Raw genomic sequence first — 13932 nt, 5'->3', positions numbered from 1 at the left:
TCCCCTACCTCTCCCATTCTCTCTCCGACATACCCCTTTCCCTCCTTCTATTCTGCCTGGCCTCCCAGAGATCTCAGAAACAACCTTCCAGGAGGTAGAGACTGGCAGGAGCCCTGTTCATGGGCAGAGTGGGCCCTCTTCTGTGGTTGGGGCAGGGATGGGTAGAGGTCTCCAGGCCCCTGGACTCGTTGGAGTAGAAAGAGAAGGGTCAGTATCCCCACAAGAGAGTCAGTGCTCCGAGGAAGGAGGCAGGTAGGGAACAGGCCCAGATGTGGTCCCTGGAGAGAAAGTGTACCATTAGAAAGGGTAGGGGGAGCAGGGGAGAGGAACTAGAGGGAAGGAGGAGAAAAAGAGAAGAGGAGGAGGAGAAAATGAAAGAAGAGGAAGGTAGGGAACACCAGGCCTTTCCTAGAGCTGTCTCCAGGTCTTCTCCTCCCCCAGTCTCTGAAGGGGAGCTCAAAGGAGAGCCAGCAGCAGGGCTAAAACTGCCTGGCTGTCTCTGTGTGTACACACCACCCTGCACACTCCATACACTCTGTGTGCACTGACTGCACACACACTGTCCAGGTATTCACACATTGTTTACACACACCTGCACTGTCTGTTCAGCCAGCAGCCATTCTGTCTTACGGCAAGCAAATGCTCTCTGCACACACACTGCACAAGAGGTACCACAGCTGAACACTCTGCCCACACTCAACAGGCTCACTGTCTGCACATGGTTTCACTATTTGCACAAACAAAGAAACACACAGACATACACATACCCTCTGCATATGTACTGGCTATGCACAAACCCACCACCTGTGCCCTGAGTGCACACCTTGGGGCCCCTGTCCCTGGATGAGAAGGTTGTGGCCATTTGGGGAGCATGCCTGCTCCAGACTGTCTTTGAGTTAAGAGTCTACAGGTGAGAGAATGGAGGAGAGACTGGGATGGGCAATGCTTCAAACTGGAACCTAAGGGCAACAGCATTCCCCAGCCCATACCCAGACCCAGAGACAGGAGGCAGGTGTGGGTGGAATTTTAGCCCTCTGTTATGCCTCAAGATTTACTCCGATTGCACTCTGCTCTCTCTTTACCACGAAACACACCTCAGCTCTGTCACTTATCCTTGCTTCCCTACCTGCACCTGGCTGTCCTGGTCTTCCCCCCACACACACACCTCTGAGCTAAGCAGCCTCTGAAAGTCAGATGCATGCCCGGCTGATGAGGTCTCTTCCCCAGAATAGAAGAGAGCTCTCTGAGCTTTGTCCACCACTGGCCCGTGAGCCACCCCAAGCTGCTCATACACCAGGTACTCCCTAAAGTCTTACCAAGGTATTGAGTCCCCAGATCATCTCTGTCAACTGGCATGGGACTAGATCAAAACTTGACAAAAAGTCTTGCACCTGTTATCACTTGTTGCCAGCGCCCTGGTCCTGGAATGGGCAGGACAGTCTGTTCATTCCCTGCAGGGAGCTGAGTCGCAGACGGGATCCAGCCCAGGCCAGCGTAGCCTGGCACCAGGACTTCCCCAACGCACAGAATATCATTCACCAGGTTTTTATTCTAGAATGGTAAAATGGCATTTTGAAACATCACTAGAAAAAAATTAAGTTAGATCGGAAGCATCAAAGGCATTTTGCAAATAAAAGCTGGCCCTTTTATGGCTAGCAACTGCAGATTTAAAGCTCCAGGTGCCCTGGCCCAGCCTGCAGCCCCACAGGTACAGCGCTGTGTCCACCTGTCAGTGTACCCCTAGAGAACACGGGGCCTGCCTCCAGAGCCAGCGAGCAGAGCATTCACACAGCCCTCTGCTCCCCAGGCAGAGTGACCTTTTGTCAACTTTGAAAGGGAACACAAATCTACCGTCACTGGAGATCGGCCTTGATTGGATCAAAATCCCATCGGAAAATGGGGGGGAGGCAATAAAACCTCCAGAATTGATATTAAACCACTGACATTTCACAAACCAAGCAGCGCTGGCAGCTGCCAGTCCCCTAGCAGAAGGAACTCTAAGGGGCAAGTCAGGCGTGAAGGTCACAGCAGTGCCTGGGAGCCCCTGCCAGGCCCTGGCATCTGCACCAAGGGGAGCGGCAGCCCCACATGACTACCCTCTCCCTTCTGAACCCACACACATTCCAGAGGGGGAGGTAAACTGACCTCCAGGAGGCCCCGACCTAGCAAGGCTTTGAAGCTAAAGACAAATGTTAAATCCAAACTGGGCCATGACTGTCATCTGCCCCCATGCTGTAAGGCCAGCAATGGGTAGGGGCCAGCATCAGGATGAGACCAGGAAAGACAAAGGTTCCTTTGAGAGAGCAGCCTGAGGCTGAGAACTCATAGGAAGCCATACAACCCTCTGGGCTTCTTGTCACCCAAAACTCATGCAACACCTGCCACCAGCCAAGCAAAGTTTCTAGGCAGATAGGAGGGTGAATGGGGAGAGCTCCTGTCTTGGAAAAGCTCAGACCAACCATCTTCTATCCCCTTCTCTCCCCAGGTAACCCCACCCTCTGGTAGGATTGGTATTTTCCTGAGCTGCTCCTGAGGTTCAGAAATGCAAGGGACATGAGACCATAGTCGCTGCCACAGGTCTACCCCCACAGTGATTTACAAAGCTACTTTCCAAACACCTGTGCTGATCCTGCAGCAGCCCTTGGAGCTAAAGGCCCCAGTGCTGACAGTAACAGTCAGCACTGGTGGTCAGCATGGAAAATGCAGCCAGGAGCGCTCAGGGGCAACATCTGCTCCCAGAAAAGTTGCCTCTGGAGCATCACACCCCAGGACCTGTGTAACCTCTTCAGAAGCCTGGTCAGTCACCAGGAGGCCAAGACTGGCAGGAACGATACCAGGGTCTGCCATATGTTCCTGGCCCCCAAAAGCATCTCCACTGGATTCATCAAGCAACAACCAGCCAAGGAGGAGACCTCTCAGGGGGTATGGAAAAAAGCACAGAAGCCAGCATCCTGATCCTCTGGCCAACCCCTAGTCATTATTAGCCAGTCTCGTGTTTTCTAATCACCCTCTTCGCCATTAAGGTGAAGAAAGCACATGGGGAAATAACAGAGTTTATCTCAAATGGATTGATCCACTCTGATCCATCTGGCCCCAGCCTCTTAATTCTCCATAATGTCAAAGCAATTTTTGGTTAAGTATACTGTCTGTCCTCTACTAAATTAAACTGATAGATCTAATGGGAAATAAAAAAAAAAAAACGTGTATTGAGAATATTAAAAATAAAAAAATAAACTCTTCATGGATCTGTAAGATTTATTTCAGCGAGTGATTAAAACACACACACACACACACACACACACACACACACACACACACTGAGGCTATAACAAAATCCATTAGGAGATGCTCAGCTCCACTGGTCACCTGCAAGTTCTGACTCCTCCTCTCCTCTCATTAACACCACCCCTCCCCAGCACTGAGTTCAAGCGTAGATGGCAGCTCCTAGAAACCTTCATCCTGCATCCTCACAATACAAGCACTTCACAATGTAAAGCTTTGTGCTTTACGATGGGAACTGCTGCTTTCAATGCTACATCCCCAGCACTGAGTGACCTGCTCTAAAGATCAATCCTGGCAATGGCCTCCTCAACCAGGACACCCTTTCTACAGATGAGAAACTGAGGCTGTGAAAGGCCAGGCCAGGATCTGGACCCCGGGCCCATCCAGAGCTCTGGACATCACCCTACCCACCTGTTCTGCTTAGCTTTGCTTTCTACTTAGTTGTACAGTCAATCACAGACAGCCCAGGCCATCATGGCAAGAGCTTGCTTTGATGCACACTTGTTACCAATGATATCCTTATTTTCCCAACCAAATTCAGAGCTCCAAAGGTATGGTGGGCACTCGGGACTTCCCAGACTCAGCTGCCACAGGGCTCATCCTCAAACTCTCACACCTGAACTGTGCTAGGTGTACTGCTGTTTGTCAAGGCCAGCTTTCAAGTGCAGGGAGAGCATGAAGCAGAGAAAGGTGACGGGTGATAACTCTTCTTGGAGCAGAGCCAAAATAAGGAGGTCTCTGAGGTAACCACCTTCCTCATGCTGGGGGTTCCCAGCCCCTACTCTGCATGGAACTGCCAGCTTCCCTGCTCCCACTCTACCCCAGACTGCAGGCCACAGGGTCACATCTCTTCCTTGTCACCATGACCAAAGGCTCAGCCTGGCCTGTCCCTCAACTCCACTGATCATCCTGTTGCCCTGGACTCCTCTCTAGCCCAGTCACCTCCCTGAATGTCCTGCCTCCATATGCTTGCAAACGTGGCTGCTCATTTCAGCGGCTGTCACATCTAGCCAGTCACCCTTCTGCTCTTGATTCAGAAGCCTTCCCAGATAGGACCCATCTCTCCCTTCCCTGAAAGGCTCCTGCTAGGAAAAAGGTCACTACATGCCTGATTTGCTTCCCTGACTGGGCTCCAAGACCCACACCAAGGGCCACGTCTGTCCTCTCCAAGCCTCTCTCTTCTTGGCCCAGAAGCCCTCTAGCTGCCCCATCCCTCCCCATCACGCCTCTTTCCTCCTGCGCTCTGCCACCCTCCACCTTCACCCTAGCTGCCCTCTGTGCCTGCTCACCTGCAGCCTGCAGCCTGCTTCTCCCCCAAGTCCTGGCCTGGCTGGCCCTCTTGGACCTCCCCCATCACTAGACTGCAGGCCACCTCCACTGGAGGATGGTCAGGCTGCTTCCTTTTGCTCTCCTGTCTCCTCCTATTCCCTAATTTAAGTGTAGGTTCTCTGCAGACAGGAACTTGACCAGCACTGGGCACACCACAAGGTAAAGCAGGTGTCCTAAGCAGCAAGTGAAGGTGTCAGTGCACAGTGACTGGATAAATGCTGAAAGTGAAACAGACTTACCTGGACTTTCTCCTGCTTCATCCCCAAGGCAAATCAATCCTGCCCCTGACAGTGCAAACAAGTCCCAGGCTCTTGGTATCTTGGCCCTGCAATGCCCAATGACAGACCAGACCCTGAGGCCTAGCAGCTGTGAGTCCCCAACCCAAGCTGCTGAGCCCAGACTGACTGGAAGCCAGGCCTGCTCTGCCAAGGGTACATGGGCCAGGCCCAGCTGCCTCCTGAGGAGCCTGAGGCCTAGGGAGAACAAAGAGACCCTCACTGTACCCACACAACACCCAGGTGAAGCCTGAAGCCTGGCTGCCTTCCTTGTGGAGTGTGGGATTCCATGCTGGTAATGAGGTGGTAATGAGGTGGGACAGAGGAAGCCAGGGATATAGCTCAGCGGCATAAGTGCCTGCCTGGCAAGTGCTAGGTCCTAAGTTTGATTCCCAGCAAAAAAAAAAAAAAAAAAAAAAGAGGAAGACAAAAAAAATAACACAAAACATGAGCCCTTTCACCTACCCTCCCCATGCTTTGGAGCACTTTCCTCTCCATCAGGCCCCCAGGAGTTTCCACAGGTACAGAGAGGGCCAGGCCCCTATACTTGCTGACCCAGGCAGCCCCTGGAGGAGAGTCTTCCTGGGGCTGGACCTCAGGCCTTAGGCCCCTGACACTGATGACAAGTAAATGACTAAATTGATCAAAAATAAAAGCCCCTATAAATCTGATATTTTGTTTTAAGCTGTTAGGTACACAAAGTGTGCTAGGATTATTGATAGAAAAGTTTATGGATGGGCTGCATCTTAAAATCAAAATACATTACCCAAAATCAATGTTGCTGTATGTGGCAGAGGGAGGACGGGAAAGGTCAGCCAAGACCAGAATACGGAAACCCCAACTCAAAGAGAACTTGAGCATTAAAGAAATAAGTTTCCAAAGTGATTCCAGAAGCAACATCCACTTAGGCCTGTAATGTAAGGGTGCTTTCACAGGCGGCCGGGCAGGCTTTTTCAGTAGCACTATCTGAGGTATCTCTGAGAGCACAGAGAAGCCATCCACAAAACAGTACTGCCAAGCAGCAAGAACCCCAACCTGAAGCCCAGCAATAGCATTGTGACACAGCACTCCATGGCTGGGCATACAGACACAAGGCTCCAGCAGAAGCAAGCCACAGGTACAGCCACCTGGACAAACCAGGGAAACTGTGGCCCCTGAAGGTCATATAATAAGAGGTATCACCTTCAGGACCCCACAGGCAGCTTCAGAGCTATGTTTGAAGACAGGAAGGAAAGAGGAACGGAGGGAGGGCAGAGGGAGAAACCTTCTCCCTACCTTCTGATGAGAAACTAAGCAGTTGTGAAATGCTTTCATGACCCTACTTCAAATCACGTAAAGCAAGATTCTGTCTCCACAGGGCATCATGCGGGAACCCAAGGGATGCTTACAGTTGGTAGGGCTCAATGGCTGTGTCCCTGGAGATGAAATCTCCCTTGGGAGAAGCAACACACCGGCTCCACCATGAGAGGCCTTTTGTATAGCCACCAATTGAGAGCACACAGCCCACCGGCGACCTGACTGCCATGCAGGTGTCTGCAAGGACCTGTGGGAACTACAGCCTGGTTTCGTCTGACTGGTCCTCCAACTGGCCAAAGGACTAAGTCAGAGTCCCTGCCTGACCTACCAGGAAACTTCCAGCAAAGGACAAGAAAGTGCCCCTTTTCCACAACTCTGTGCAACACTCCTAGTTCACATATTCACTGGGCCCTAGGTCCACATCAGGCCCAGCTGAGTTAAAGACAGGGAAGGTCCCGTCATTGCCCACAGAGTCTACAAGCATGGGCAGAAAAGCAAACAGACCCTTCACCCCAGGGCTGAGCAGGCAGAGCAGAGGCTGAAGCTGACTCAGGCTGCTGCTGCCTGCCACTGGTCCAGGTCAGAGAACTCGGCTATCCTAGCCAGCGCTAGGGACAGAGGATGGGTTAGAAGCTTACATAGAGTACGTAAAAGAAGGGGTTTTCGTAAAGAACTGGCATCCCAGAGTAAGGCACACCTGGACTGACGTCTCATGTGGCCATTTATTAGCTGTATGACCTCAGGTAAGTTCCATAAGCTCTCTGACCTTCAGTCATCTCATCCATAAAATGGGACAAAACAAGTGTCTATCTTGTGGTGCTGTTAGAGGGAAGAAATAACCCCACTCAGGCACTCTGTAAATATTCATTGAACACTTACCCTGTGCCTGCCCCTGCGTTAGTTAACTTGAGATACAGAATGGCAGAAAAAGAGCTTTACGGACCTTGAAACACAATAAACGAGTCTATTGCACCATATGTCAGAAGGTGGTCAATGGAAAGGAAAAGAGAAAATGAAGAACAAAATGATAGGATGTGGTACTGGGCAGGGAACTGCAGATTGCCATGTTAAACAAATTGGAGGGGGCGCTTCACTGAGAAGGTGACTTCCCAACAAAAATCAGAACATGATGGAGTCAGCCATGCATGTGCTTGAGGGTAGAGCATCCTAGCCAGCTGGATTGGGTCATGCAAAGGCCCTGGGATGGGAACAAACCCAGTGTGCAACACTGCAAGAAAGACAGTGTGGTAAGAAATGTGTGAACCAGGGAAAGATCAGAAAGGTAAAGAATATAAAGGCAGAGAGGCAAATAGAGTTTGGGGATGCAGATCATTTGCCCTTGTCAGGCCACTGATGTTTATGCTGAGTGAAATGGGAGCTACTGCAGGTTTTTGAGTAACAGAAGGGTGATCTCCTCTGTTTCAGAAGAATTTCTCTGTTGTCATGTTGAGAACTGATGCGTGGCGAGTGTGCAGCTGGCATCTGCTACATGAAAAGCAGATTGTAACATATAGCTATTACTCTTGTGAGTAATAACACTAACTCATGCCATGGACAAGTAACACCTTAGCCCTGCTTCAAACCACATAAAGCAAGATTCCCTCTCAACAGGGCATCATGTGGGAGCCCAAAGGACACTTGCAGTTGGTAGGGCTGAATGGCTGTGTCCCTAGAGAGACATGAAGTCTCCCTTAGGAGAAGCAACACACAGGCTCCACCACAGACACCTTGAGCAACAGAAGGGTGATCTCCTCTCTGTTTGAGAAAGACTTCTCTGTCATAATTTTGAGAATTGATGCGTGGAAAGTGTGCGGCCAACCTTCAAAGTAACCAAGGTGTGCTCCCTCTAGCTGCAGGAATTCTCCCTCCCACATTTCGATCACAAGCCCTCAATAGCCATGGAATCTGGTACCCGGAGCGATTGCTGCCTCTGCCAGGCAGGCAGGCAGTCCCCTGCACAGTGGACTAGCTCTTGCCATCTGAGCCCTGCTAGGAATCAGTCTCCAAATGCAATCGCTTTCCTAGAACTCACCACCAATGGGCCTGAATCTGTGTGGTACAGTGCAAGTCTGCCCCCTCCCTTCAGAAACTGAGGACAGCAGTGCCCCTGAGAAGTCTAACATTCAAGGGTCCAAAGTAGCTCCTAAGAGCAGATGGAATTCCCAAGGGAGAGGTGACCAGTGGGGATGAAATCACAGGAAGCACTGGTGACTGCCTCTTTGGAGCCCCTGGAGATGAGCTTCAGGGAAAGGAGGTAGGTCCTGTATTGTCCTCCTGTTCTAGCTGGAGGTGGGCTGTGAGCATCAGAGAATTAAGGCTAGAGATGGCCTAGAGGTCCTTGGTCACAGATAAGGACGCTGAAGCTCAGGAAGGACGTGCATGCGGTGCCCAGGGGCACCTGCTGGTGAGAACAGAGCTGAGAAGGGCTTGCAGCTTCTTCCTGGGAGGCGGTGCCACTAGCTGCTTGGACTGCTGAAAAGTGGTTTTCTCTGGCTTTCCTTCTCCCTGGCGCCCCGGAAACCTCTGACTGCACCTCAGGGAGGCTGGTGAATGGGCAAGGCTGACTTGGGATCCACTGAACTGCCCCACCCAACCTCTGGGCAAAGCTGCGAGTGTCAAGGCCTGGGACACAGAGATCAAAATCCACCGACTGAGAATTCCGGTAGCAAAGAGAATGTGAAGAGACCCAAACCGAGGTATGGGACTGGCCCACGCCTCTGTGCCCTGTCATCCACACAGCCGCCTCACATCTCCCTTCGAGGACCAACCCGCACTCCCATGGTGGCTGAGGTGGCAGGCACCGGGTGACAGCTGAGGCAGGAACTGGGATGCTGGGCTTGCAAGAGCGGGGAATGGGCCCCGGAGCGCGACTGTGGACACAACCTCTGCTCCCCGATGCCCCGAGATCCCCCTCGCACGGGTTAAGAGGGAGCGAGGGCTAGCAAAGAGCTGCAGGACACAGGGACGAGCTCTCCAGGGGCAGAAACCCCGCCCCCGCCCAGAAACCTCCCGGGCCCGAGTCGTGCCCGGCGCTCCCCACCCCACCCCACCCCCGCCGCCTCTGCCGTCACTCACGGCCGCCGCTCGCTGCTCGCTGGTGCGCTCTCCGCGCCACAGGCACCTGCTCGCCGGCGCTGTGCGCTCACTTCTGGCTCACACACTGCAGACTCGGCGTCGCCGCCGTCACCCGGCCGCGTCCCCGGCCCGGCACAGCGCTCCGCCCTTCTTCCCGGCCCCCGGAGCCCACCCACCCGCCATGGCCCGAGCGTGGGCCAAAGAGTGGTGCGGCTCTTTACCCAAAGCCGGGTAAGGAGCTGAGGCCCTGGGCCACGGAGAGGGCCAGGGACACTCGGGGAACAGGGACTTGCGGCCGTCTCGAGGGATGGAGACTGAGAACAAGCCAGAGAGAGTTTGGGTGGGAGGACCCCCAAGCAAAGCGGGTGCGGGGCGGAGCTGCGCTACAGCTGGAGAGATGGTGGTCCCTCCGAGCGACCCCTGCAGAAGGAGGGGGCGCTCCAGGGCGGGGGCGGCGCGGGCTGTGGCTGGGGAGGGGAGAGAAGAGGAGCGGAGGGCGGGGGCGATGCGGCGGTGGAGGCGGCTCGGGGCCCATCCGCTGACCGCCCCCTCCCTTCGCTTCCCCTCTCTTCTCTCCCCTCCCCTCCTGTCTCCTGCTCCGGGTCCGCCACGCCGGACCCGCTCTCCCTGCGCTGCGTTGGGTCGGACGCCAGGTCTGCGCGCCGCGGCTGAGCGCCCACTCGCGTTGCGGAAAGATCCGCGGAGAAACCAGCGGGGGCGGCGGCAGGAGAGCTCAGCGGGAGCCGGAGGAGGTGACAGTCGGGAGCGGAACCAGAGGAGAACCGGAGACACCAGCTCGCCGCTTCGAGGCGCGCACTCCCTCGGCCAAGGATGGGTCCCGGCCCGGCCCAGCCCCTTCCCCGGCCGCCGGGCAGAGACTGAACAGAGCATCCCTGTGGTCCTGTGGACAAGCGGACAGAGGGAGACACTGACCGATCATCAGTACCCTCTCGGCGGGACCTCGCCCGCTGCGCACTCCGCGCAGCGCCCCCAGCCGGAGCCGCGCCGGGCCAGCGGGCGAGGGAGCGGGGCTGATTGGCGGCCGCCGGCAGCCAGGGGAGGGGGCGCCGTGCGGGGCCATGGCAGGCTCCGAGGCGTCCTAGCCCTAGCGGGAGCCGGAGCCGAACCCAAGCTGCTGCCACCACCATCTCTTCGCTCCCCGGCCCCCGCCGCCTCTGCGCCCCTGCGGGAGATGGAACAGCGGAACCGGCTCGGAGCCCTCGGATACCTGCCACCTCTGCTGCTGCACGCCCTGCTCCTCTTCTTGGCCGACGGTGAGCGCGGGAACTTCGCTGCGGCGGTGGGCTCGGGGAACCCTCTGTAGTGGCCGCCGGAGACAGCTTGCCTCGGCTGCCACAGAAAAAAAAAAAAAAAAAAAAAAAAAAAAAAAAAAACCGGAGGAAGAAAAAGAAGGGGAAGGCTTCCAGGTCTCCAGCCATCCTTGTGTGCAGCCTGGGCGCGGAAGGGTAGGGGGAGGAGAGTCTGGTCGGGGTCCGGTCACAGAGAGGAGGATGCGGGGAGCGACAGTTGGCGCGCCCCAGCCCGACTCTGGTGGTGCGGCCCAGCGCAGGGGGAGAAGCGTGCCTGCCCCTGTCGCCCCGCCCGATCCGGGCGCCCGATCCGGAGGGAAGCAGCCAGCAGCCGGCGGCGGTCTCTGCACCCGCCCTGCAGCTGCTCCGCTGAACTTTGCTGACATCTCGGGCCGTGGACCACAAAACAGCTGGGGACATGGGGAGCCCAAGGCTAGTAAGCGAGCGAGCGGGAGACCGACCGCCTCGCCTAGGGTTGCCCCAAGCCCCCGCCCTGCAGCTGGTCACGCCTCTCTCTCCCCCGCCCCCAGCTACATTCACCGAAGTCCCCAAAGATGTGACAGTACGGGAGGGAGACGACATCGAAATGCCCTGCGCGTTCCGGGCCAGTGGAGCCACCTCGTATTCTCTGGAGATTCAGTGGTGGTATCTCAAGGAGCCGCCTCGGGAGCTGCTGCACGAGCTGGCGCTCAGTGTGCCCAGCGCCCGAAGCAAGGTAACCCGCCGCCCACGCGGCGCCGGCGCGAACTTGGCTCAGGCCCCGGGGCGGAGAGGGTTACCCTGGGAATACGGCAGCAGCGGGCTTCTTGGATGCAGGGCACCTCCCTGTTGCGCAGGCATCCCCACACTCGGCATCCCCACCGAGTCAAGGATTGTTATCCTCAAATCCTGCCAATTCCTGTCTCTTCTGCAACCTCCCGGAACTCTACTCACGCCTAGCTCCTAAATACCGACACCTCATCCAGCTGGCCTGTTCTTGATTGCTGCTGGACTAGCATCTGATGGGGTGCTGGTTGGGAAAAGAAAATCATTTGATCCCACCAGTCTCTCCCTGCCCTCAGGCACTCTGAGTTCCCTCAAGGCACTAGGCCAACAAGTTAAATTCCTCTGAGCTGCATTCCAGAGGCCGGCAGAGAACCGTGTGCGGGGGAAACCAGATCACCTCTAGCTTCCCCAGGATCCGAGGGACGGCTTCCCTTGTGGCTGAACGCTGTCTACCATATCATCCATATCCTCTTACACGCGCTCCAGCACACGCACACTCACCTGCCTACCTGTCTATATTCCCTCCAGGGTCCCACTCAAAGTTATTGCGCATGACTCCTATCAGGTCCTGTCCAGTCACACTGGTCCTCCCATCCAGTTTTTCACAACTCCTAATTAATTAAATCAAAGATTTGGAGAAACGGAGCAGGCAAAGCGGGTGCCCTGCAGGAGAGAGATGCGCTCCCACCCCACCCCCGCGCGCGCCAACCCAGCTCCCCTCCTCCTGCGGCAGCTCTTCCTGTGGTAGCCACTCCTTGCCCAAGCCCCTTGTTTGCGCTGCTTCCTAACAAACTGCTGGAAACCCTGGCGTTTTTTTTTTGCGCCTTCAGCCCCCACCAACTCCAAAGGGTCGGGGCCCTGCCAGCCCGGGTAGGGTCCCCTGGCCACAGATAGGTCTGAATTTCCGAAGCGCAAATGCCACCACCCTAATGTCTTTTCTCCCCTTTGCATTTTAGGTAACAAATAAGGATGCAACTAAAATCAGCGTAAGTGTGGAGCCAGCGTGGGCCTCGTGAGCCCCCTTCCGGCGGCTTCGCGCTGCGCAGCTTCCTCCCCCCCCCCCTCCCCTTTATGGCGTCTCTCCCGCGGCACTTTGCAGAGCCGCGCGGCGGTCTGATGTCCTTGGCTGATTGGTGTGTCTGGGCGCCGGTAGCTAGTTCAGGTTCACTTTTGTGTAAATCAAGGGTCCAAGGCTTCAGTTCCCCCAACTTGGCTGGCCGCTCACCTGTAAACTCTTCTTGCCCGGGACCGCGCGCTCAGTCTGCTTAGTCTGCTCGCCTTTCTTCCGCAGCCCCATCTCCCAGGGCCGCAAGCGCGCGACTGCTCGCCCTTGCCATGACCTGTAGTGCTGCTTTCCACCCTCTCAGCCCCGCCCAGCCGAGGGACCCGAACTCTGGCAACAGCCCGCCTCCTCCGTCCGAACGCGGAGCTTTGTAGGCTAGTGGAGGGTGGAATGGTCGCCAGTTTCTCCGAGCTGTGCAGGGCCACAGTGGGGAGGAGACTCTCCCTAGCTTGCCCAGGAGGGGCGAGGAAGTAGCAAGGCCTGGAGACCAGGAAAACCTTCTCGCGGGCTCTGCGCTGAGGCGAAGGCTATCTGGGTGCTTGGCGAGGACCACTGAGCGCCTTCACCAGGCCGCAGAGGAGCGCTTTGTTGTGGGCTCCAGTCGATTTAGCCATGGTGCTGCCTGCCTGCTTGGGAGGGCTGGAGTTACTCGGAAAGACTTGGACGTTTGGGGAACAGAGCCCCAGCGTTAGGGTTTTTGAAGGTAGAAGGATGGGGAAGGGAAAAGCAGGTGTGTGGGATGAGGCAGAGGTGGTGGTATGCAAGATGAGGCGTCAAGTAATATAAGGAAGGGAGCTCTGGGGGCAGTGGGCGCGGCAACACGGTAACCAAGCAGAGCTGGGACCCCCCTACACACCACTGAGAAGACAGATGAAAGAAAAGCGAAGTTCTGGGGTGCACTGGCAAGGGGGAGAGGCGTCAGGGTCGGGGCACTGATAGCTCCAGCCCTAATAGCTGGTCTGGGCCCGCCAGCCTGGCTCTAACCCCGCTCTCTTGCAGACGGTGCGCGTCCAGGGCAATGACATCTCGCACCGGCTTAGGCTGTCGGCTGTGCGCCTGCAGGACGAGGGCGTGTACGAGTGCCGCGTGTCGGACTACAGCGACGACGACACGCAAGAGCACAAGGCCCAGGCGCTGCTGCGCGTGCTCTCGCGCTTCGCGCCGCCCAACATGCAGGCTGCCGAGGCCGTGTCGCACATCCAGAGCAGCGGCCCACGTCGCCACGGCTCCGCCAGCGCCGCCCACACCAGCCACGCGGGCGCTGCGGGCCGCACCACCTCAGAGCCCGGGCGTGGAGACAAGAGCCAGCTGCCTGGGAGCCCTCCTGCCGCCCACGGACCCGAAGTCCCCGAGACCGCTGCTGCCTCCGTGGCCCACACAGCCACCACCACCGTGGCGGCTGCAGCCGCGGCTTCGTCAGCGTCGCCGCCACCTGGCCAGGCGGTGCTGCTGCGCCAGAGACACGGCTCAGGTAGGGTGCGCGCGCGGGAGAAGACTCACTCCGCGCTGGCTGGGGGAGGGGGGCCTGTGGCGTCGC

At 56.4% G+C, this 13932-nt stretch overlaps 1 protein-coding gene and 1 long non-coding RNA gene across 4 annotated transcripts in view; one reads left to right on the top strand and one right to left on the bottom strand.

The window, feature by feature from the left end:
- The window catches only part of LOC106026959 (uncharacterized), a 144422-nt gene that overhangs the window by 130284 nt on the left and 206 nt on the right, over window positions 1-13932 (bottom strand). The window contains exon 1 of one of the 2 annotated variants that reach the window (XR_010048787.1): window positions 12558-13398. The exons of the other annotated variant lie outside the window; for it this stretch is intronic. This is a non-coding gene — a long non-coding RNA (uncharacterized LOC106026959). Of the gene's footprint in view, window positions 1-12557; window positions 13399-13932 lie in introns of those variants that run through there. 2 annotated transcript variants of the gene reach the window in all.
- Vstm2b (V-set and transmembrane domain containing 2B) overlaps window positions 9249-13932 on the top strand; it is a 28073-nt gene continuing 23389 nt past the window's right edge. Inside the window, exons 1-5 of one of the 2 annotated variants that reach the window (XM_003466529.4) lie at window positions 9252-9488; window positions 9911-10531; window positions 11098-11282; window positions 12289-12318; window positions 13395-13866. In XM_003466529.4, coding sequence (XP_003466577.1) covers window positions 10450-10531; window positions 11098-11282; window positions 12289-12318; window positions 13395-13866 — 769 coding nt within the window. In that variant the 5' untranslated portion in view covers window positions 9252-9488; window positions 9911-10449. Of the gene's footprint in view, window positions 9489-9910; window positions 10532-11097; window positions 11283-12288; window positions 12319-13394; window positions 13867-13932 lie in introns of both variants that reach the window. The other variant, XM_063253437.1, reaches the window with a different exon arrangement.

This window comes from Cavia porcellus, unplaced genomic scaffold (assembly GCF_034190915.1).
Source record: "Cavia porcellus strain 051 isolate PalLab524CR breed Dunkin Hartley unplaced genomic scaffold, mCavPor4.1 scaffold_7, whole genome shotgun sequence".
NCBI lineage: Eukaryota > Metazoa > Chordata > Mammalia > Rodentia > Caviidae > Cavia > Cavia porcellus.
The sequence above is the reverse complement of the archived record's forward strand: the minus strand, read 5'-3'. Positions and strand labels throughout refer to the sequence as shown.